This window comes from Plecotus auritus (genome assembly GCF_963455305.1).
Source record: "Plecotus auritus genome assembly, chromosome: 6".
In the NCBI taxonomy this organism is placed as follows: domain Eukaryota; kingdom Metazoa; phylum Chordata; class Mammalia; order Chiroptera; family Vespertilionidae; genus Plecotus; species Plecotus auritus.
The window spans coordinates 170,342,837-170,367,877 of NC_137773.1; the positions used below are offsets into that span (position 1 = coordinate 170,342,837).

The window sequence follows — 25,041 nt, forward strand, 5'->3', positions numbered from 1 at the left end:
ACCGCAATGGATGGACCAGTGGGGTGCTGACACTGGATTATTCAGAAATGTTTTAAATGAGATAGCAGTAATATCAAGGTTAAGATAAAATAAACATTACATCTTGTACAAATTCCTTGAAATCCACTCATGCAAATGAGCAGAGTAATTTTCCATGCTACCCAAATAATCATCAATATTTCATCAGACTGAGGAAGTGAGGGGTATGGAAATCAAAATGGTGCCCAGTGAGGGGTGCGGGTGTGGGGCATGGACAGGAGCATTACGATCCTGAGTCAAGAGAACATGGTCACCATCCAGTTAGTTTGAAAGGTATTCACTGAGAGCCAGTCACTTTGCTAGATACTAGGAACACACACACCCGAAAGTAGACCAAGTACTGTTCCCTGGGGCTCAAGGATAGTACAGAAGAGTGGCAAGACAAATTAGGTGCACGGGGATGGGGGTGGCATATCTCAGGGTCAGCTGTCAGGGAGGACTTCTCAGGGGCAGTGGAGACCTGCAGGCTAAGTGGGGATTGGCCATTTCAAGAGGTAGGAGGGGAGATAGTGGCGTGGGTGTGTCTAGGCAGAAGCAAAGGTTCCAGCACATTAAAGTGGGGAGACGGAAAAGCCTGGGCTGGAGGTGTGGGTGGAGAGGCCTTAGGTGCAATGCTAGAACCTGGACCTGTGGCGGAGGGCAGTGCAGAGGAGCCCTTGAAGAGTTTCAAACAAGGAAGTGTCCAGATTACACATAGCATGATATTCTACAAGGATCACTGATTGTCCCTGCAGTGGGTGGGGGAAGGGTATGACCGAAAGTTCCCAGGAAAGGGACATTACAAAAAGTCACCGTAACAACTTGCAGTACTAGCTAGGTAAAATGCTACATAAAACATAGTATTTGTAAATATAATATATAAAAAACACATTTCTCCAAATAAATGACAAGATACAAACCTCAATTCTGCTGTTAAAGCAAATAATTATGACATTTTATTATACATTTATTTTTAAAAATTGACAAACTGGCTTTGCTGTTTCTAGCAACAAGCCCTATTTTAAAAAGCGGGCCATGCTTTGGGTGGGCTTCTCTCTTTACTCCTTCCAGGAGAAATGTTTGTCCAAGGAGATGGGAATATTTAAAATCCATTTTAGAGTCAACATTAACAATAACCAACACACATTCCCTGGCAACTCTTAATACAAAGGCCACATTTAGTAGCTGCCTGTGGGTTGCTGAAATTCAAGAAGAGGAAAAGGATTTTTGTCCTAAGATTATGCTTTCTCTCCTAAGTCTGTCGCCTCACACACCAAGTGCCCACAGGAACGTGTAGTGTCCTGGGGAGGGACCCACCTGGACCGCCTGTTGTAGCTTCTGCCTCGGTGGTAACTGTCGCTCCTCTGGCTGCGGCTGCGACTGCGACTCCTGCTGTAGTAGCTATCGTAAGTGTAGGACCTGCTTTAACAGCAACAACAAGCACTAAGGTTTCCTATTCAAACACTCATATTCCCACTTACTTTTAGGAGCTTCAGGCTGTTTCCTTAGAACATGGGCACTATTGGACGGTGTGAGGCACATGTGCAGAACAGTACTGAAAACATTTAACAGCTTCCCCAAATCAGACTTACCATATTAAACAGAAAAATGTTAATTCTTTTCTGTATTGAAAAATATCACAAAATTAACATTGAGTTAGTTGGATTGAATCTGGTGGGTATTACGCAATTATATTCAATAAACACCTGCCATTACAATTTGACATCAATTGTCCCTTTTGACACTAGAGTACAATGGGCCAACAGAAAAAAAACTGTCATAAAGACCTCATTTAGAAAGGGTATGATTTCATGAGACAAATACGCGTGTTTAAGTTTCTCAGTAAAATGCAACACATTTTAAAGGGAATTAAGGGTTTTATAAAACAAGGCCTCTCAATTCTGCCCCGCAGGTGGCTGCCCAGTCCCTGTGCATACCTGGACCGACTGTGGGGATCGTATGAGCTGCTCCTGGACCTGCTCCTGCTGGACGTCCTAGTAGTAATCACAGGAGGGACTGTCATCTCAGGGATCAGGACAGGCTACATCAAAACTCTAGACACTTATTTGCCCATCAAGAAGAAAACACAATGACATCCAGCAGCTAAACTGATTCTGTCTTTATCTCAAAAGCATGTTGGATGTTTTAAAAAGCATGCTGGATTTCATAAGAAAGATTAAGTTTCTGCTCTTCTGTGCCTAAAGAAAGTCACTGTGTGACCTGGGGTGGTAAACACACAATACAGCACACAGATGATGTACTGTAGAACTGTATACTTGAAACTTGTACAATTTTATTAACCACTGTCACCCCCATAAATTCAATTTAAAAAAAAGAAAGAAAGAAAGTCAGTGGGGAGGCTCTAACTGGGTGGGGGGAGGGAGGTCTGCCCAGGGAGGACACTTATACGTAAAATGAAGCTGCAGCCGTGGAAAATGCTCCCGAGAGGCCTACCTTTTCCTTTTGGTTCCCCCTTTAAAACTCCTCCTTTCCCAATCTCTCACCCACGTCAAGAGGTGACTGCAGATGTGGTTAAGGAAGATGTACTGTGAGTCAGGAGGAGGAGGAGGTAGTGGTCATAGGGCCTCATTAAAATATATCTACTGCTTCTCTTTCCTCATTCTGGGAAGATCCCATCCTGAGAACAGCCAGTAAGAATCTGACTGCTCTTTGAAAGGAAGAACTAGATGAGGAATAAGCTGGACTGGCCTTCAGCAATGACAGGCCTTGAGAAGCAGACGGGATGGAGACCACACAGAAGGGCGGGTTCCCAGCTCACCTATGACTTTTGTAACTGCGGGAGGAACTGCTGCGGCTTCTTGTGCGGCCTCTGCTGTACCACCCTCTGCTCCGACTTCTAGAGTAGCTTCTTGATCTACAACGAAGAGTGGAAAACTGTAATCATAGCAACTCCCCATGCTATTAAACTTAATTACTTAGAGGGCAGGAAGGGGAAAACACAGTAAGAGGAAAGGTCGTTGGAAAGATCTCCCAGGCACTCCTCACAGTGGGTATGGCAGTAACAGCTAATAAGGGTTTAAAGTGCACAGAATGAAATAAAGAAAAACCAGGAAAGGCTGGTACAGGTATGTCTACAGGAGCCCTATTATTAATACCAGAAGAGGAAACAATCCAATCTCCATTAATGGTAGAATGGGTTAAAAAATCAATGCACAGATTTATAATGAAATTCTAAAGCAGGAAAATGAATTAACTACAGCCTTGTGTATCAACTGAGCTATCTCTCTGGAACATAATGTTGAGTGAAAAGGCAAATGTAGAACATTTATATATCTATAATAAAAGTGTAATACGCTAATTAGACCGGACAGCTGAACGACCTTCCGGACGACCTTCCAGACAAAGCTGGGGCTGCCGCGGCTGCAAGGGCTGAGCCCCTTGCACGAATTTTGTGCATCGGGCCTCTAATATATATATACACATATGTGTGTGTGTATACACACACATATATGTGTATGTGTATATATATATAGACTTTGTTTGAAAACACGCAAAAGCAACACTGTATAAGGACAGAAACATTTATGATAAAACTATAAAGAAAAGCAACAAAACTATAAGGAAAGTTTAGAATAATGTTTAACTCTAGGAGAAAAGAGAGAAAGTAGGGTAGCATGGGTAGGGCTACATCAGGGATGGCAAGCTCTATATTTTAAGTTAGATGACATTTTTTATTATTTCTTATACCGTAATCACTTATTTCATTTGTATATCTATTTAATGTTTAATAAAACAAACAAAAACTCAAGCAATGCAATCCTACCCTCTGCACTGACCTGGACACCCCTGCCCTTCTCCCCAGTTCATACGTGTCACTCAGGATCAGGACAATAGCCCTAGTGTAGGCTACTTATGTAATGTAATACCTCACAGGTTTTATGCAGTTTTGAGCACATTATGTCCTAATAAGATTCTAGTCATTTACCCAGCAAACACTTATAAAATAGACTCTGTGAGGGACTGGAATATGAGTAGAGAGCAGTCTCTGGATTAGCAGACATTTAGTCCATCAAAAATGTCCACTTGGCCAACACCAAATGATCCCTGATATTTGGTCCTGTCAAAAACGTCCATGTTTAAAACACATCCCCGGGTTCAAAGAGCTCATGTTTATTTCTATGTATATTTTTAATCCTCACCCGAGGACATGTTTACTGGTTTTAAAGAGAGGAAGGAAGAGGGAAGGGGAGAGGGAGGGAGTGAGTGAGAGAAACATAGATGTGAGAAACACCACCTTTCGGTGTACAGGACAATGCTCCAACCAACTGAGCCACACCAACCAGGGCTATTTATGTTTTTTATTTAATACATAAAAAATACTATCATGTTTTAGTGGTCCAATAACTGCGGTGTGACTGTACTGCCAATAACCCACCTCCTGCCCCTGCCTTGATCGCCTAGCTGGCAATGGCACACAGGGTTAGGCAGATCAGAAGATATGGACCAAATGTGTCCATGGATGCTTTAGATAGGACCAAGATGTTCTGCAAGGCATTCCCTGATTTTAATGAGTTCACAGCCTAGTAGGGGCATCAGGCCTGGGTGGGTAACCAAAACAGGGAGGCAGAGTTCAGCTATCTCAGCCTAGAGCAAATTCCTTAGTTTCTCTATGCCCCACTGTCTTCATTTATAAAATAAAATAGCACCCACCCAAAAGGCAGTGGTAGGAAGGTACTAAATGGGAGCGGCCAGCATCACCAACAGCTCAGATCTATCAGAGTATAAATGGGAAGGCAAACCTAAGCCATTAATTAGACATCCCCAGAGCTCCAGAGGGATGTCTGACTGCCAGCTTAGGCCCGATCCCCCAGGGAGCAGGCCTAAAGCCAGCAGGTGGACATCCCCCGAGGGGTTCTGGACTGCGAGAGGGCGCAGGCCGGGCTGAGGAACCCGCCCTCCCCTGAGTGCACGAATTTTCATGCACCAGGCCTCTAGCACAAAATAATACTGAATGTCAATTGTACTTAAAAATGTACAATTAGATGCTCATCTTGAGCAGGCAACTTTGTCTCTCTGGTCCTCATCTCCCATGTGTGTGAAGTGGAGGGTTAGATTGATAATTTCTTAATCCTTTCTATACTGTAAATTCAGGCTTCATCACTGACAGGTGAGAGAGCAGCCTCACACCTTTAGAGACGAACAACTTGCCACCTAGCATAGCAACTGATTTCTATTGCCAGGGAGCTTAATAGCAAGTGAGAGCCTTTTACAATGAGCCCAATTTCTTCCCTGAAATCTACTCTGTGTCCTCAATCTGCTGAGTCACACAGCACAAGACTTCTCCTTATTCACTTTCCAGATATTTGGAAATAGTGATCTTGTCCCTAATTCTGATGTTCTTCCAAGCTAAACAATAACAGACTCTCTTTGGGAGAAAAAAAGGAAAGAGAACATTGCTCACCGATAAGAGGATGTGGAACTTCGAGATCGACTTCGTGAGTGACTGTAGGAGACAGACCTGGTTCTATGTCTAGATTTGGTTTCAGATTTGCTCCGAGATCGGCTTGGACTCCTGGACTGGCTGTCACCATCCCGACTAGGTGTCTGCTCATCACTTGAACTCTCCTGATTTCTTGGCCTCCGGTTTAAGCGTGCTGTCTTTCTCACTTCATCAAAGAGGGATCCAGGCCGAACTTTATTTTTGCTTTTAATTTCTATTCTCAAGCCTTGTGGTTTCATTTCAGGCACAGCCGTCAATGCCTTAACTTCCACAGCACTGGATGTAGCCGTCGGTGCTGCCAGGTTTCCCACCCCTTGCAGGGGCTTCCATTTATTATCCAGGAGGCTGACCTTGCCCCTTTCGGCCGCCTCCCTCCTCACTGTGCTTTCCACAGCACTGGCTGAGCCGGCAGAGCTGCTGTCGGGTTTCCCCACCTCCCGCACCGTGGGGCTTTCAGACACGCTGCTTTCCTGTTTCCCCACCTCTGCCGCAGGATGCTCTGCCTGCTTTTCCTGCTTTACAACAATGCCCGTATCCGGGGTGTCAAGCCTTGAATTTTCTAGAGGGGATGCTCCCTCCACCTTTGCTGGGGAACTCCTATCAGGAGTACAAATCTCCATGTTGTCATCTGCTTGAAACATGTCTTCCACTTCGCCTGGGACACTTTCTTCAATGTGCTGAATGTTTGGGGGAGAACTAGCAACATTTTCCTCAGTAGCTAAAGGTGTGGGAGAAATGCTGAGTTTACTCTCCTCGTTAGCAGGCTGCTCAGTATCTGATGAAATCGTGATTGCATCCTGTTTATCTGGAAGGCTGCCATCTTCACAGGGCATCTCAGTTTGGGGGATATTTTCTTTTGTAGTTTCACTGTTTTCAGAAGCTTGTTTTTTCTTCTGTGACTCCTGAGTCCCTTGCTTTTCATTACTCTCCTCCTCCTCCTCTTCACCAAATTCTAGTGGAGGCTGCCAGTGAAATGCTTGTTTTCGTTTGGGGGCCTTATGCTTTTTGTCTTTTTTCCCTTTCATTTTCTCTTTCGCTTTTTTGGTGTGTTCCCTTTTCAGAACTTCCTTTGACTCGTGTTTGTGCTTCCTTGGCTTTCCTCTTGGGTTTTCCGAGTTGCAATAGGACCCCTCAGAATCAGAGGTTGACGACCGCTGTTTGCTTGACTTACAAGCACCATTACCATCGGGCAGTGAAGAACTTGAAGACTTTGTTGTGGGTTTGGCTTTGATGTGAATTTCACCAAACTCCGATTCAGAATCCGATGTGGCCTCACCTTCCTCCTTATCAGAAGATGGCAGGGAATTCCTTTTACTGTTCTTAGTTACATCTCGTTCGGAATTCGATTCAGAGTCCCATTTACTTCCAGCATAATTCTTCCTTTTGGGCTTACTGGCATTTCTAAAGTGATCAGAAAGATTCTCTTTCAAAGTCCTTTTTTTTGAACGCGGGCATTCCAGTTCAGGCTTGGATTTCTCTTCATCTCTGTTTTTCTCTCGTTTGTTATTCCTTTCCATTTGGACCTGCTTCTCTTTCTCCTGGGCTGACTGTGTCACCTGAACACCTGAGTGTTCACTGTCTGAAGAATCATCTAAGGATGACCTGCTTTCGCTGTACTTTCTCAGGCACGAAGATTTGTCTCTGCCTTTGGTATATTTACTGCAAGGTGCCTTTTCCGAGCTACTGCTCTGCCTTTTATTTGAAGTGCTGTTTTTCCCACTGGATCTAAATTTTCTCTTTGCTCGTCTTCCGGCATCACTGCTAACAGAAGAGTATGAAGATGATCTACTACACTGTGAGCGATCGCTGTATTTTTTTCGTGAATGAGATCTAGATGAGGGAGACCTAGACCTCGAACGTGAACTAGCTACACTTCTCGACCTTGTGTATGATCTGGAGTAAGATCTACTCCTAGAGGATCTGCTCCTTGACCTTGGGGAACTTTCTGAACTTCTATCACTGTATTTTGAATAAGCACTGTGATCACTTTCTGAATTTTTTTCTCTTTTATTGTAAGATGATGAACTACCAGTCTCCTTAATATTTGTTAAACTATAAGTGCTTTGGATGGGTAGCAAATGGGTTGTTTTTGCTTTCATTTCCTGAATTCGCTCATAAGAGGGCTTCCAGGGCTTCTGTCCAGGCTTCCACCTGGAAGGAGGGGGACTGTCACTCAGTGGTATTACAGGAATATGTTCTGCCACCACTGGCTGTTGTACTAGTATGGTTTCATTTTGTGGCACTGTTGCTCTTAAAGGTTCTGTTTTAACTGGTTTATTTTCACTTAGCTGAGAGGCTGTTCTTTTTGGGGATTTTGATGCTGTCCGTTGGTGCCCTGACTTGGAACTAGATCTGGACTTTGATCTACTTCGAGAATGTGAGGAGGATTTTGATGGAGTCCTTGATCTTGAGCTTCCTCTAGAGTAAGACTGGGAGTGAGATTTGGATCTGTATGAGTCTCTGCTGGAATGGGTGGAGGAGCTCTGGTCACCCTTATCAGATTTAGACCAGTCCCTCTTGGATGAGTGATGAGAGGATAGCGAGGAAGAACGAGATCTCCTTTCTCTATCACAATAGAACTTCATTCGTCGGGTAGAAGATTTCGAGGATTCTATGTCAGATGGTACAATAATCCTTCTCTTCTTAGTCTGTTTGTGTCTTCTGCAATGTTTTTGCTTTTTAGTTTTCTTTTTATGTTTAACCTTTTTGTCTTTTCTGCGTTTTTTATGGTGACCATCAGAGTGTCTTGCTGTACTAAGATCTGAATAATATCCATTGTAAGACCATGATCTCGATCTTTGGGACAAGCTTCTTTCATCCCATCGGCTTGAACAGGGGTCACTTAACCTATAGAAAATAGCATAATAGGCATACATTACTTTAAGCATGTTTTCTATATTAAAAAAAATTTTTTTAATGTACTGATTTTAGGAAGAGGGAGAGAGGGAGACGAAAGGGGGAGGGGGATAGAGAAATATCGATTTGTTGTTCCACTTATTTATGCATCCATTTGTTGCTTCTTGTATGTGCCCTGACGAGAAATCAAACCTGCAACCTTAGTATATCGGGATGATGCTCTAACCAACTGAGTTACCCATCCAGGGCTTCTATGTGTTAAAATTAAAAGACATTTGTTGTCCATACAAATGTACTGACAAAAGCCTAGTTAATGACAAAGTACTGGCTCCATCAACACTTTAAGCACCTGCAGGAAGGGTAAATCAGAGTGACTGGCCTGACCCTGACCTTACAACTGCAGACACAGGGGCAACTGCTAACAGGCCATGTACAGAAGGATTTTTTCCATAGCTAAGCAAAGAACTTCAAATTTGACAGGAAAATGTAAAATGGTTTTGAAAACCAAACCAACTAATCACAAGAGCATTGCTGACTACCATGTTCCTGACTGTGAGTAGCTGGTAACCCTCTGCCTCCAGGAACAATGTCAAACTCAGCTCCCAAACAATCCTGTGGAGTCCCTGCATACAGGATAGCTACCTGAACTAGAAGAGAAACCTCTTTTGCTTAAAAAGCTGGCAAGACTATCATTTTAGCTCAGCCTCACAGAGGTAATCAAGACCTTCCTCCAAGGTTTAAACTACTTACTACAGAAACTGAGGAAAAGTACGTGAAAATAGATGCAGGCTTTAAATCTCACTGGTAATGTCAGGCTCAAAATCAAGAGTTCACAGTACCACTGTGTCTAAATCACTTCCACACAGCAGATGCACACTTTTTTCTTCCTCTTCCAATTTCAAACATGCTATAGGACACCCACACCGAAAAAGAGAATTTTATCATGAACAATTAGAGAGGGTCCCATTGGTATTTTTCATTTTTTTAAGTATATTTTCACTAGCTATTCTGAGGCCAGACCCATTTCTAAAATAAGCATTCCACTGTGGGGTGTCACTTTGAAGAAGAATAGTCCCTGGGGTTGGAAGTTAATGCACACACTGGGTACAGATTTTCCTATCTACCAATTCACTGGTCAGTGACTAAGAGACCTGGCTATGAAAGTACCTGCTATATAATTTTAAGTCCTGATTATTTCTAAAATTGAACAATAAATCTTTGAGAGACTCAATAGGTTTACAGTCTTGTGGGGGAAAATTTTGAATTAAAAGCACCCCAAGGCCATCAGCCCTCCTGGTTAATAGCACTATTTTTGCCAAGTATTCCCAAATGTATTCTCTGGTCACTGTCTAATTTTAAATTTAAATCTTTAAGGAAAAATCTAAAAGTAAGTCTCTATCTACTTAACACTTAAAATAGAGCAGACATGGGATTGTGCAAGTACTCAAAGCTCTTACTTATCTCCTTTACTCCACTTTTCTCCACTAGGAGGTCTGTATGCTCTCAGTCTCTGCATCTCCTCTTTCCAGTGAGGAGGAGTCTCACTGCTGTCATCATCATCTGATTCAGAGCAGGACCTTGACCTTGGAGGTGTGTGATAGCGCTTTAAAAACAAAGACAGGAATAACTATTTTAAAAATGCTCCTCAATTAGTCTGTATAGGACAGAGTTAGGTGTAAGACCCAATCTCAGACCCCATTCAAAGGCAATAATGACTGAAGTGGCAAGAGGATGATATGAAGTTATATCAAACAAAAGCAACTAAAAGAAATAGGAATGGCTGAGATTCACCTAAAATCACACGTGAAAATTTCCTCTTTGAAGTCCTAATGGTTACATTTATTAGCCTAGAGCCTTAGTCGGCAAACTGCGGCTCGTGAGCCACATACGGTTCTTTGGCCCCTTGAGTGTGGCTCTTCCACAAAATACCATAGCCTGGGAAAGTCTATTTTGAAGAAATGGTATTAGAAGAAGTTTAAGTTTAAAAAATTTGGCTCTCAAAAGAAATTTCAATCATTGTACTGTTGATATTTGGCTCTGTTGACTAATGAGTTTGCCGACCACTGGCCTAGAGTATTCAGCATACTAAGATTTCTCACTGATTGTTTCACATGTTCATTTCATACCTAAACCCATTCAAACATGGCAGGGAACTCTAACAGCAACACCTTCCCATAGTTATGGAGAACACCTTGAACAGATTTTGGATTCTACCTAAAATTAAAGCTAGCATTTTGCCTACAGGTAAAAACATTTTACTGCTTAGATAATTTGAAAGAAAGTAGTATTAACAAACATACAATTGTGCCCCTTCCTTTAATCTTCCGTCCAGACTTTGACACAGATGGTTTCTGATCACTTACAATGGGTGTAGCGTCAGGAATCTTCCTGGAAAGAAGAATTAAAAATAAAAATTAGGAAATATAAGCAGTTTTCTCAATGTTTACATGTACAATTTATGCCCCTAAAATACAAAAACACTTCATTTAGACCCAGCACTTTTGTAGAATGAGGCACTCCACCAAAATCTAATTCTTTAAGCAAAAGTTTTAAATGCCAAAACTGGGGGTGGGTGGGTGAGGGGAAAGGGAGTAACCCAAATGGGTAGAAATACATGATACCAGTATTCATCTTTTTAAGCACAGTACTATTTTTAAACAAAATCCTCTTTTTGTGTGTGTGTGTGTGTGTTAATCCTCAACTGAGGATATTTTCCATTGATTTTAAAGAGAGAAACATCAAGATGAGAGAGATACATCAATTGCTTGCCTCCCACACGCACCCCGACCAGGGCTGGGGATCGAGCCCACAACCGAGGTACGTGTCCTTGACCAGAATCGAACAAGGGACCCTTCAGTCCGTGGGCCTACATTCTATCCAGTAAGCCAAACTGGCTAGTGCAACAAAATCCTCTTTTAGATGTCTCTTGTCAAAAAGTAATGTTCTGAAGGAATCCTGAGTTATTCCTGATTCTGATGCTTAGTTGTGTTTTAGTCATTTTTAATTTTACTTTATATTTCTTACAGCTCATTTGTCTCCACCTCTCTACTATAATCTGTCCCTCTTTCAATGCTCTGAAATGGGTGCCTCATCTTATGGGCAATTTTAAGAGTATGGATTTTATGGTGATTACAGTTCTCCATGCATAAGAAGTTGTTTCATACCTCAGCTTGTTAATATAATGGCTAGCTTTTACTGAGTACTTACTATGTATCAGGCATTATGTTAATGAGCATTTTTAAATAAGCTTTTATTGGGTATAATATATATAACACAGAATTGGCCATTTTAACCATTTTAAGTGTACAATTCACTGGATATTAATTATATTCACCATGTTGTGCAACCATCACTATTATCTTTCTAAAACTTTTTCATCACCCCAAACCAAAACTCTCTCCATTAAACCCAAATTCTCCATCACCCCAACTACTGTTTATTACTCTATTACATCCAAAGAGTTCAACTCACTTTGCTCTGACAACCAAAGTTTCACCTCTAAGGAAAAACCAAGGAAATAAGATTAGTAATGAAATCTTTCCAGGCCTCCAACAAGAACTTCGCCCCTGACCAACTTGTCCAGCCCCCTTTTTCTACTACTTACAGAATATGAATTCTGAAAGTAGGGTAAGTGTCATTCTTTAATCTGATATCTCCCATAGTTAACTTTCAAGTGCTTTGACTATAGGTCATGCTCCATAAATGAGTGTGGAACTGCAATAAGCTGATGGAAATCATCAATCAGAAATGAAAACACAGGTTAACCATCCTACTTACGGTTCAGGCTCCACTGTGACAAGAGGCATATCTCTTCTCAGTAAGAATCGGTTCTCGGGCACTGGGGGTATCTCTTCTGGGCGGACCACAGGTTTTTCCCTTTTAGCATTTGAATCGACTGACCTTTTTTCATTGTTATCACTTCTCTCAGAGTGACTTAGAGAGAACATACCAAGTCACCAATTAAGATATGTAATGTTTGCATTCCATAATAATAAAAGCACATAAAATTAGATATTAAATAGCAAAACTATTGATACCTTACAAGTCTCATTCAAAAGGTTTATATAGTTTCCTCAAAAAGAACATATAAATATCAACTCAAGTGAAAACCCAAAGTACTAAAATTCTTAATATTGTCAAATGTATCGAACTTTTTTCTTTTAAGAGTTTCAGGGAGCCCTGGACTATGTGGCTCAGCTGGTTGGACATTGTCCCGAGCACCAAAAGGTTGCTGGTTCTATTCCTGGTCAGGGCACATGCCCGGGTTGCGGGCCCAATCCCGGTTAGGGGGCATGCAGGAGGCAGCCGATCAATGATTCTCTCTCATCATTGATATTTCTCTCTCTCCCTCTCCTTTTCTTTCTCTCTAAAAATCAATAAAAATATATTTTTTTCAAGTTTCAGGGATTGTTTTCATCTGCAAACAAATGAAATGTCTATGCTACCCTATATTTGCCAGATTCCATTTACAGTAAAAAAAAAATGCCCTCCTTTTTCAACAATAGGTAGCAGAGCTAAGTTTACAGAATTATACATGCTTTCCCCATTTCAGGGAGTTTATTTCTTTTAGGTAAGACAATTCTAGGGTTTCACTTACCCTTTTGGACTCACTACATGCTTATTCCTTGGCTCTTCTGAACTACTTGCTTCCTTTCGTCTTTTTTTAGAATGTTTAACTTTTGGCCTCCTCTTACGTTTCCTTCTTCTGCTTCTCTCACGTTCAACTTCACTTTCTGAAGATGATTCTGAAGAGGAAGAGGAATGGGAAGAGGAATCCGAGTCTTCTGAATGAGTTGGTTTCTTCCTTTTTTTCTCAAAAACTTTCAAGAAATATTAACAAAAATATTAGTACTGGGTTTCAGTGCCTACCTTTCAGAGTAAAAAATGTGATTAGCAAATATTGTAAAACATGCTTTATGTATAACAAACTAAAAACAAAATTTAAATAAACTTTTTTTTCAAGCTGATAATACTGTTTGCTGGTGAGACTGTAAAGCAACAAAGCCCTTGCCTTCATGGAGTCTATGTTCTAGTGGGGTCAGATAAGAAAGTAAGTAACTGCATAATATGACAAATAGTAAGTGGGGGAAAAAAGCACTATATAGGGAATAGGGAGTCAGGGGTAATTTAAGATAACATCTGGGCAGAGACTTTAGTAAAGGGAGGGAGGGGGTCAGTCAGATATCTGAATAGAGTGTTCCAGACAGAGGAGTCAGCAGCACAAAGTCCCTGAGTACTTGGCATGTCTGAGTCGTCAAGGACAACATGCTGGAAGACAATGAACGAGGGGGAAGAGGTCGGAAACAGCGGAGAGCCAGATGCCTTACAGGCCATTATAAAGACTTCAGCTCTGGCTGACGGAGAAGGGAGCCCTAGGAGAAGATCACTCTGGTGGATCTTAAGGACAGACTGCAGAAGGACAAGAGTATAAACAAGGGGAGGCTACTGCCACTGAGAAAAGATTATAGAGGAGCAAAGATAGAGGCCAAGTACACTTACGAGGCTACTGCAATAAGCCAGGTAAGAGACACTGGTGGTGCTGACCAGGTTGCAGGGGAAGTAAGAAGAGGTAAGATTTGGTGAGATTTGCTGATGGACTGGATACCGGGTATGATAAAGGGTCTCAGAGCTATGGATATACCACTCATTAAATCCAGAGGTATCCAGGAGGTATCTTTAAGTCACAGTTTCACCGTGAGTTGCCTGTATCCTAGCTCCCTTTACCCCCTGTCCCCCAAACTCTTACCATCTTTTGTTGATTTTGTGGCAAGTACCCCACAGTCAATAACTCGCACATCTGCATAAGGTCTGCTTGCAGCATCAGTTTTCAGATTTTCAATTTGTTCGATTACTTCAAAACCGGAAATAACTAGTCCAAAGACAACATGCACCCTGTCACAACACAAATGTAAGAAAGAGTTGGTTTGCTGACAATTAACACCAGCAGTAATCATGTCCACAGACCTAAATATAAAAGCAGTTTCTGATGCATAAAGGAAATTAGAGCTTGAAATCGGCTTCATAAAAGAAAAAAAAGCAATTACTCAAATTGGGCCTTAGTTTTCTGCCTTTAGGTTCTTAACTATTTTATGGTAAATAGTTCTATAACAGTCAGAATGCACCTGCTACTCAGAAACCATCCTACAGGGTCACTTCATGGCTGAGAAGCCCTGGTAAAGACCCCTTCAGGGACATGGAAGCCACGGAGTCTCCAGGTTACCGCACCCTATAATCTTTAAAGAAGAGTCTGGCTGTAAAAGAGCAAGAGCGCCCCCTTGAGGGTTTACCCATGGTCCAACATGCCTGGGACTGACCACACAGCCCCCACCTCCCCTGCCCAAAGTAATAAGAAATAATTCTTACCCATCCAGGTGCGGAGCAGGTTTCGTGGTACTGTGGAGCAAACATCACAACGATGGCAGAAACCAGGTGTTCAGGTGAACAGAGCAGAAGAGTTTAACACAGAGCATGTGGAAAACAAAGAGGTAAAGATAAAAAGACCAGGAAAAAGTTAAATATGATATACATGTAACTTAAAACACATATGTAAACCTTAAAAACAGCAATAGTAGCATTTTACTGATTAAAAAACTCAAAATTACATTTATTTCTCCAATATGAAGACTTTATATACATATATGCACACACATACACATATTTATGAAATAGGTTTGAAATATACAGCAGCATAGACATTAATATTAATGTTACTCTAAATTCAAAACAACAAAAAAACTCAAAATGTATTAAGATAACCAAACAAGAATAAAAAGAACTATCATTTGCTCTACAAAAATGAAAGTGTGACCAACACGTGCTCCACACACTTGACGAGCATGAGTTCTTTTCCTATGTCTCATACTGAGTCAGTGTGCATCCTTTAGGCAGGCAGATGGAAGTGAGGCTTCAGGAATTCTGTTTCCAGAACTTTCCACCTCTTTCCTTCACCTAAGGTGAAGCTCTGCCACCACTCAGGGCAACTCTGAAAATGCAATAGGAGCAAACCTTCAGTCTGCCAACACTTCTGACAGCAAGGTAAACAACAATGGGTAACATTACAGACAATTCAAATTTCTGTGGCCCAGATAACACTCAACTGGCTTCTTCCAGTCACAAGCTGGCAGCTAGTCACTCGTGAAAAGCCTTTGGGGTACATTTAGTTAAAATATTTTGAACCCAAACTGGTTTTCCCATAGCATTTTCACAGATCTTCACCTTGTGAATTGCAGTAGAAAAATATCAAAAGCAGATATAATTAGACTCAGATGTATATGCCACAAACATCTTAACTTTTAAGATGAGTAATGAACACTTGAGAGAAAGATCACTGGACATCAGGCCATGTTAAACCAGTCAATTGTACTACGAGCTCCTTTATCAATTTTTATATTCATTTTAAGTGAACAAAATACAATTTAACCTTCACAACAATGCTAAAAATCAGTATTATACAAAGAACTTTAACACTTATACTTACATTAAGAAAATCCAGTTCTGTAAGACCACTTCATAATTTAAGAAAATTAAAATGTCAACCTAAGTAATTCTAGAATTTTAAAGGGGATCTTGAGTTTTAAAACCACTAGTCTCAAATTTTCCTTAGAAGATTGCGAAGTGGTTACTTAAGCTAATGTAATATTAAAAATGAATAAAAAACCCTGACCGGTATGGCTCAGTAGATAGAGCGTTGGCCTGCGGACTAAAGGGTCCCAGGTTCGATTCCGATCAAGGGCATGTACCTTAGTTGCGGGCACATCCCCAGTAGGGGGTGTGCAGGAGGCAGCTGATCAATGTTTCTCTCTCATCCATGTTTCTAACTCTCTATCCCTCTCCCTTCCTCTCTGTAAAAAAAATCAATAAAATATATTTTTTTAAAAAATGAATAAAAACAGGCAGGAGAAAGAAAGAAAAGAAAAAAGAAAAAGAAAAGAGAGAGTAAGTCTAGCAAACTGGTGAGGCACTAATGCTTCAATCAATAAACTAGCATCCAGAAACTACCTTGGACAATAACTTTGAGAAAGAAATATGCTTCCCACAATTATCAAACTTTACCAAAGCACATTAAAGACAGGACGGAATCAGTCCATACTCTAGACCAGGGGTGGGCAAACTTTTTGACTCGAGGGCCACAATGGGTTCTTAAACTGGACCGGAGGGCCGGAACAAAAGCATGGATGGAGTGTTTGTGTGAACTAATATAAATTCAAAGTAAAGGAGCGGAGGGGAGAGCAAGAGAACCCTCCGCTCTTTTGGCTCCACGGGCCAGATAGAACAGCCGAACGGGCCGGATCCGGCCCGTGGGCCATAATTTGCCCACGGCTGCTCTAGACAGTGATTCCATTGAAGGAAAGATGGAAAGAGATAAAAAAATTCAAAGGTATAAATGATCTGCTGTGTAAAAGCTCCATTTCAAATGTGCAGCAGTGAAAACAATGGATGGTTTGTTGGCTAGATTTATTCCTCTTCCTTCCTTGATCCTTTCTCTCACAATTCTCAATCTTCTGGTACTGAGGAAAACCTACAGATTTTTCTAAAACACACAGAACCCAATTCAAGTTGCCACCTTGGCTAATAGGAATGCTGTAATATGGCAAACCTTTGCAAATGGTAAGATATAAACATTCTAGCTAACTGCATTGATGTAGCAACATACTACTTGAGACTCGATCTGAGGACAGAATAGCTACCTTTATGTAAATTCAAGTTGTGTTTTTAATTCAAATGAAAGCTGAAGACAAATGAACTTGGCCCTTCACTGCAGTAGTGAAGGGAACAAATGAAGACAATTCATTCAAGGACAAATTTCAGCTGGTCCACAGTGCCCAACCTGGTGTAATTCAGTCCGTTTACTCACGTCTGCAACTCCAGATGCAGCAATACAAATTTACACCCTAGTTGGGTTAGACTACATGTTAAGAATACTGAAAGGATCTTAACGAAAGGAAGCCCTCTGGGGTTCTGCCCCCGTTCCAGTAGAAATTCCAGTGTAAAGCAGGCTTACTGGCACTGGGCTGACACTTAAACATGATAAACAAAGGATGCTGCCAAAAGGGGTTACAAAAGGACAGGGGAAGTGATATGCTCAGTCCAAGCTATTCAATTCTATTACAATGGACAAAGCCATCTCATCTCACCAACTTTTGTTTTAATCTTTCAAAACGATACAGTTGTCAAGTCCCATGCAGTGATGACATATGCTCAGTAAGTTAAGACCTTAAGAAGGCCACAGACTATCATTTGTTCATGCTTATGAAAACATATCTAAAGGAGAACCACACAGAACATTTCAAATGACAAAAGATTTCAGTATTTTCAGATTTTCATTTTCCCTGTCACTTAGATACTAATTGTCCAGGTTTCCCTAACCCTTGAATCTACTTTAAAAATGCAGGGGTGAGCAAAAGTAGGTTAATAATATTAAATAAATAATACAATAATCAATCAATAAATATTATAAGAATAAACTCTGTGTTTCGTGTACTCACAACTGTAAACCTACTTTTGTCCACTCCTGTATATGTACCAGGGTTCATTTAAACTTTGTAAATCCTATAAATTGTAAAGTGTCACTATTATCCAACAATCTATTTTTACACCATTATCAAAGAAGCTTTTGGCCTTATACAGAAATTAATAGTTCTGTACTAAAATGAAATCTAAAACTATTATATACAATATAACACCCCCAACCGTGAAGATGTGTGGAAACTTGGTAGAAATAAGCCACTGAAATTAAAACATGCTTCCCAGGGTCAACCATGAACAATAAAACACACTTGTTTTACAGGTATTGCTGCCATACAGATCAAGCAAGAGTTTTTTTTTTCCCTTAAAATTGTTCAATGCACATAACAATAGGATTAAAGAGATAGAGGCAAAGAAAGAGAGAGAGCCTTAGAGTAATGAGACATTACCTTTGGAGCGCACGGTGTAACACTCTTTCTGTAAATTTTACACAAAAATGGCAAGAAATAAATTGTAATACACTTTTAAGACAAGACTGAATCTATGTTTTAATATTAATATAACTTTGAAATTAAATATTTTCAAGTTTTATGCAAAGCAAGAAAGCTTCTTAAAATGGAGGGCTCTAAATTTTCTTTCACATAGGTATGTATGTAGAGGTGAATCATATTTAAGAAAAGCATTGTGGTTGAAGTTGAAATCTCTGAGTGTCAATACCTATCAACAAAACATGACATTTTGCTTCACAAATCCTAGAAACTAGCTAAGTCAACTAACATCGTTCTCAAAAAGAGAATAATGTATCCTGAGTACATATAAAAACATAAATCTTTAATGCCCAGGAGCCATTATACCAGTGGAAAGCAAAGATTTAAATGGAAAAAATACGGAGTTAAGAAAATTCAAAACAAACAACATTTCAGGAAACTTTTTTACTAATTCACTTCAAATAGTTCAAGAACGTTTTGTGTTCCCATATTTGAAATCATTTCTCAATCATACATCACAACATACCACTATCAGAAATGAATAAGCAAATTTTGGACTGTAGCTACTGTTCACAGACATATACACACTATAGCTGTTAAGTCACTGAAAATAATAATATAACAAAGTATCATAACTAGAATTTTAAAGACCTTCTCAAAAGAAAAAAAGGCAAAACAGATGAATGTATGAGAGTATGCTGTCAAATCTTGGCCACATTAACAGAACTTCATTGTCCTAATTCTGATTTTCCCCATTATGTACTTTTTTTCAAAGAATATATACTGACTGATCAATTTTAACTCTACTGAACTCTAAACATAGCTATTACTACTCAGACCGAAATCTTATTTTATAGTAGACAAAATTCTTTACAGGTATTTAGGACATATCAAATTTTAAAATACTAGTACTTAAAAACAAGCTATAATTTCGTATAAAGGCATTGATACATGGATTACTGTCAAAAAAGAATATGTTTCAAATAATGTGAAGTTTTCAGTGAGTGTAAAAAAAAATGACTCTAGGTGTAAAATAGTATGGGAGAAGGAAACAAAGATAGCATATTTCTGTCTAATGCAGTCTTTAACATGCAATTTTTTCCTTCCAACTCCTGAAACCATCACACCATCATGGAGGAGGCACCAACAAATTACACAGAGCAGCACAATCTTGTAAGGGCAACAGAAACTAACCAAGCCACATTACGGTGCCCTACACATATGTTCCAAAAGTCACCAAAATAGAAGAGCTCTAAAAAATTCAGTGCTAATGTTAACATAATACCCACCAATGCATACATCACATAAATACTAAGTAATACTAAGACTGAATTTTAGGGATGACATGTGATACTTAGAGAACCTGGCTTATGGTTAAGTTTCATAAGCATCTTTGTCATGAAAACTCCTAAAAATAACATATGAAGGTATTACCCACAAAAACAAAAGAAAAAAGCTAGAACTTCTCAGCTTACTAACTACCATTTCTTCTCATCCATATTCATGAGTAGTGGAGGGAAAAGCATTTCTACCCAAATACACTTTTGCTACCCCAAATGTCAACAAAGCTTTATAAACCCCCTAAACCCAAACCACCCAACTCCCTTTGCTCTGGAATGATCAGCACCTTTGTCCCTTTCAGGTGAGTAGCCACTGGCAAGTCAGATTCTTAAATGACAGAGCACATTCTAGAAATTCTTGTTTTCCTCCCTATAGTCCTATTTATAACTTAAAATATAACAAAAACTCATTGTTTAAAGTCAAGTTAGACTTTCCTGCATTATCTTGTTTTCATACCTTTTTATAATTATCATGGCCAATGAGAGACTTCTGCAAAGTTCTGCAAGTCTTTCTACCCCACAATTGTGACATAAGGCACAAGCCCACGTTCTAACAGCAGCGGATAGAGAGATTGCTGCTGCTGCTGCTCCTGACTGAGGCTTCATGAGCCCAAAGCTTCTTTGCAGCACCTTTTAGACTGATGAAAACTAGGCAAAGACACTGATTCCTCTAGACAAGACAATGTTTGCATAAAAACCATTTCACATATTCAGAAACCTAGGATCAACCCACAAAACTTTCTTCTTTTTATGTGCACATGTCACACTAAAACATTTACTTGATCTTTGAAAGTGGGGTAGGTACTTTATAACGTGCCATTTTATTTTCCAGGAATCCTTGATGCTTCTAATACCTAGCCAAAACAAATTCAGAGCAGCGTGGTCAATAAGATTTCGTACCTTCCAGTGTGCAGGATTCTCTTTCTAGCTATCAACTTTTTATAGATTATGAATGAAATTTTTATAACCTGGCTTTTCTTCCTTAGCTAGCATTATCTCTAGAACAAAAAGGATGAACTAGATTTCTAAATTCTTTTCTACTCCAAGACTTTGTAATTCTATAGCTTTTATTGTGGTGCTTCCTAGTCTTTGGCTTAAAACATAAATAATAATAAAAAGGACAACGTGACTAAATACTGAATTAACTTGGTTACGACTTTTGTCTCTGTTCTTTGAATTCCTTCAAAAATACCTCAACATGAACCATTATTTCCTCAGTGATTCATGGGGACACCACCATATATCACTTCTCTCATGTTTCCTGAGCAGTGCAATTCCAAAAAGAATCAGTTTTCTTCTATTTAGGTCCCTAAACCAAAATCATGATAACTAATACAGTAGTAGATATAAGCAATTATTGCAAAAATTACAAATAGCTTGATAGAAGAAAGCCTGATTTCCATAATATATGTAATTGTTCTACCCAAAGAAAGCAATATATGCAAAATTATAAGTAATAAAAATGCTGTATGCATAGGAAGGGGAAGTTTTAAATGTGTAAGTAATGAAGACAATAGTTATTGCACAAAGCACAAAAATTCTTAAGGAACATTTTGAAAATACCCACACTAATAGCGTTAATGTACTCTTTAGGAATTGCAAAGTAACAGATTTAGAACATAAACTACAAATACAATTTTTGCAAGGATATATGAAAAGTCCTTATTAAGTTTATAAAACAGGAACTATAAGGACAGTTCTTGGCATTTTTATCATCCACTCTTACACTATCCTTTCTTTTTTAAATTGCAGAACTACTGCTCAAGGTGCCATAGAAAGAGCTGTGGTAAGAAGGTGAAAGGCAGGGGAGCCATCAGATGGCTCTGTGACCATCAACCCCTGAAACCTCAACTTTGAGAGACATTATCTGTGATCACATACACAATGTACTGTGAAGACGGTACATTATACTTTTTTACTACTGCCGACTCCAAAAGGATTTAGGCTTGCAAAACATGAATTTTCAAAGATTATTCTTTTATGGAAAAAAAACCATCTCCATTTTACTGTCCTTTCTAAAAAAGCAAGGAAATGTTTTGTTTAGAAATGTGAATGGTTTGATTTTTTACATTGCAGCCCATGAGGAACTGGTACTTTTAGCCAGCATTTATAAAAGCACATTCATAAAAACTTCTTTTAAAAAAGAGAGATTAGGATTTTTTTGAGTGTGCAAAAACACTGTTACTTCCAAGATTGCCTTTTAACTGAAAACGCACCTCCAGAATTAAATTTCAAACTAAAAGTAGAAAATTTTCTTTCAATCACAGTAATTTTAATGCCGTCTATAGTTAATTATGAAAACAAGTTTAAAATTTTTAATCTCAATGTACTAAAGTTAAAATTTTCATTTGGTATTACTTGTCAAAAGTAATAGTCTGATGTGAACTTAAGCAATGGCCTTAATTTCGTTTTGATACTCAACATTTCTAGGAAAGACTTAAACAAGTACTAAATAACACAGAAACAAGACACTCTAATTTTTTTGAAGGGAGAATCTCATACAATGGATTTTAATTAATGTATGTACGTGCACTGGTTTTAACTCTTAACGTTTTATAAACGAGCTAAGCGGTAACAATGGGAAGAACCTGCTGCTACCTATTGAATCAAATTTTACATGTACTGATATAAAAAAGGGAAATCTAAAAGAAACTTTAGAGCCCTCAGATGGTAGCTTCTTGACCAATGAATGGTTAGTTTATCATGTTCAGTTCAGATAAGCTTAAAAATGGAAATGGGAAACTCAATCAAAGAGTTAAGAGCTTCTACATATTTAATTACCAAATAAGAAGTTTTTCAAAATATTTCCCACTACCTTTTTTTGACACTGAAGAAGGTTAAGAATAGAAAAATACTCTATAAAGAAGTGTAATAACTAATACTCTCTGGAAACAAAATGAGATATAGAAACAACTGCTTAAGGTCTTCCTTTTTCCTGTACAAATCCAAGTATTATATCTTCTCTCAGCTTTCCATTTTTAGGACATTCTTAGGAACAGAATGCCCCTTATCTGAACTTTATCAGATCATGTTGGAAATCTATTTTTTCAGACAAATTTAAAATGTGAAATTCAAATTTCTTTAAATATAAACTCCTTTAAAGACAGGGAAGCGCCATTCATATTCATTCATTCAGAAAGATGACCCCCACAAACAAAAAACTTTTTATGATAAGACATAAATAGTTCTCCAATATGAGTAGCACAACTATAGAGATTTACTTCCAATCTAAAGCATTAAACTTCATGCTAGACAATTATCTTTCATATTTTATATCATAGGACTATAATAAAAATAGGTTTTGGAGGAGCTGTAAAGAATATAATTAAGAGTATGCCAAAGGTCTTTAAGATGAAAAATAAGTAGTAAGGTTTCAGTTGTGCATGCACATATATATAAAGGTGTTTGTATTTTAAAAAGCAAATTTAGCATGCTGAAGTTTCCTGAATGATAATCTCATCAATTCTGGTGGAAATGACAACAGCATTGAGTTAACTGCATAGAGATCTCATAGGTTTGAGGTTTCTAAAATACAGTATCAGAAAATAATGGTATCTCTCTCAAATTGGCTCAAAGAGCAGTAAGAGAAAAAGCAACTATATGATGGTTTATTCAAACCAACTGCTTTCCATGCCAAGGGTACATCTAGTCCTAGTCTATTAACAATTTTTAAATGGCCATCAATAATCCATGTTCCAGTCTAGCTTTGGTAAACTGAGCCTCCAAATTAGTTAAGAGTCAAAGCCAACTTCTTTTCATAAGATGATAATGTATTTTGAAAATAATGTACAAGTTCAAGGTATGACCTTTAAGTACAAATCCAGGATATCTGCTGAACACAAAAGTGGTTGCTAGAGCTTACCAGTTACTATAGCATCAGAAGTTAAAAATAAAAACCCAACTCACAGAATTCTAGCATTAAATTTGGTTTAACTATACATCTTTCTCATGAACAGCGCTTCTCTGTTTAAGAAAAGCCCATCTCTGAATTATGCCTACTCACATGAAAAACTGGGAACCATTGGTATGTTTCCCTCGATTTGCCATTGACAAAAGGAACGCTCTGTCATGTTTGAGAATAAAGTTTTCATCTGTTTGAAGAAAACACAAATTCGTCAGTCTCCAGTATAAGCCACTTTTAAAGTGTAATGTTCACAGAAATACATAGAAAGCAAAGGATGAAATTCCTCTTCTGGTCAGTACAGATACTTGACTGAATATTTAGAAAAAAGTTTCAACTAACCAAATAACAAAAGCATAAAAAGACCAAAAAATACTACTTAAAGCCGTGAGAAAAAGAACATATATTTAATACTTTATATAAACAGCCTTAGAACAGTCACTTTTAATAGTAACATACTTTGGCTAACTAACATTTAAACTATTAACTTTCAGGGAAAACTAATAAAGGAATTTTAGGGAAAAAAATCTCTATTTAGTAAAGCTCATTTTCTCCAAATTGTCTTGCCTAATTGTACATGAGAGTTTAATAATCTTCTTATGTGCTTAATTTCTATTTGGTAAATTTAGTAACTCAACTGAGTTGAAGCTAGACTATGAGAGCAGAAACCAAAAAATTACATACATTAAGTTGTAGAGACATGCCTACATCAAATTAAGTATGAGGATTCCTTCCAATCAATAGGACCATAAAATTATCTAAGGAAGGAAGTCCTGTAAAAACAACTTAAATGGCAAAATGCAACTTTCAAATATACAAGTATTTGCCACAGGGAATAACCACATGAAAGTGGCCTACCAGCGTTAGTCTCAAAGCTATAGACTAATAGGACCAGCCAAAGAGCTGTTTCTTAATAGTTCAAAGGAAATACTCTGTCAGGAAAATCACTTAGAGATTATTTTAAGTCCAGCAGAAATATCTTGAGAATTTAAATTTCCTTTTAACATTCATACAAACAAATCTTTCTTTAGAACAAACAGAAACATAGAAAACTTTAAAAAATGATTACCTTGGGAACAGGCTTCTGAAAAAGAGTAGTAATCCATTTCCCCCAAAAGAAATATAAAAGACTATTATAACACTGGAGCTATCACGGCATTAACACCTAGTAATATTGGGTCCCATTATAAATCTCTGCAACTGACTTTTCTAAGGCGTTCAGGGCAAGTGCAATAGTTAGATTTATGCAAATGCTACTGCTGTAGGAATAATACACAATCATATAGTTCTAGTAGACAAAAGAAAATATACAAACCTTGGACAAAGAAAGAAATACCAACTTTTATTCAAAGAAATTGCTTGGTTTAAGGGGAAAAAAGACACAACTAGATTCTTTTCCCTGATGTGGAAGTAATAACCCATCAGGGAAAGAAAAAAGGTACAGATGTATGAAGTAGTATACACAATTTTCCAAGTCTTCAAGCAATACTGAAATCCAGCCACAACCTGACC

At 38.7% G+C, this 25,041-nt stretch overlaps 1 protein-coding gene across 9 annotated transcripts in view; it reads right to left on the reverse strand.

Annotated features, from left to right (window-relative positions):
• The window catches only part of NKTR (natural killer cell triggering receptor), a 45,871-nt gene that overhangs the window by 3,147 nt on the left and 17,683 nt on the right, over nucleotides 1–25,041 (reverse strand). For 3 of the 9 annotated variants that reach the window (XM_080674655.1, XM_080674654.1, XM_080674658.1), the window contains 12 exons: nucleotides 23,632–23,719; nucleotides 14,699–14,728; nucleotides 14,082–14,227; nucleotides 12,933–13,155; nucleotides 12,113–12,268; nucleotides 10,636–10,723; nucleotides 9,793–9,938; nucleotides 5,441–8,326; nucleotides 2,798–2,893; nucleotides 1,956–2,012; nucleotides 1,611–1,640; nucleotides 1,336–1,437 (listed from right to left, as the gene is read on the reverse strand). In XM_080674655.1, coding sequence (XP_080530781.1) covers nucleotides 1,336–1,437; nucleotides 1,611–1,640; nucleotides 1,956–2,012; nucleotides 2,798–2,893; nucleotides 5,441–8,326; nucleotides 9,793–9,938; nucleotides 10,636–10,723; nucleotides 12,113–12,268; nucleotides 12,933–13,155; nucleotides 14,082–14,227; nucleotides 14,699–14,728; nucleotides 23,632–23,719 — 4,048 coding nt within the window. Of the gene's footprint in view, nucleotides 1–1,335; nucleotides 1,441–1,610; nucleotides 1,641–1,955; nucleotides 2,013–2,797; nucleotides 2,894–5,440; nucleotides 8,327–9,792; nucleotides 9,939–10,635; nucleotides 10,724–12,112; nucleotides 12,269–12,932; nucleotides 13,156–14,081; nucleotides 14,228–14,698; nucleotides 14,729–18,249; nucleotides 18,278–23,631; nucleotides 23,720–25,041 lie in introns of those variants that run through there. The other 6 variants (XM_080674659.1, XM_080674657.1, XM_080674656.1 and 3 more) reach the window with 6 other exon arrangements.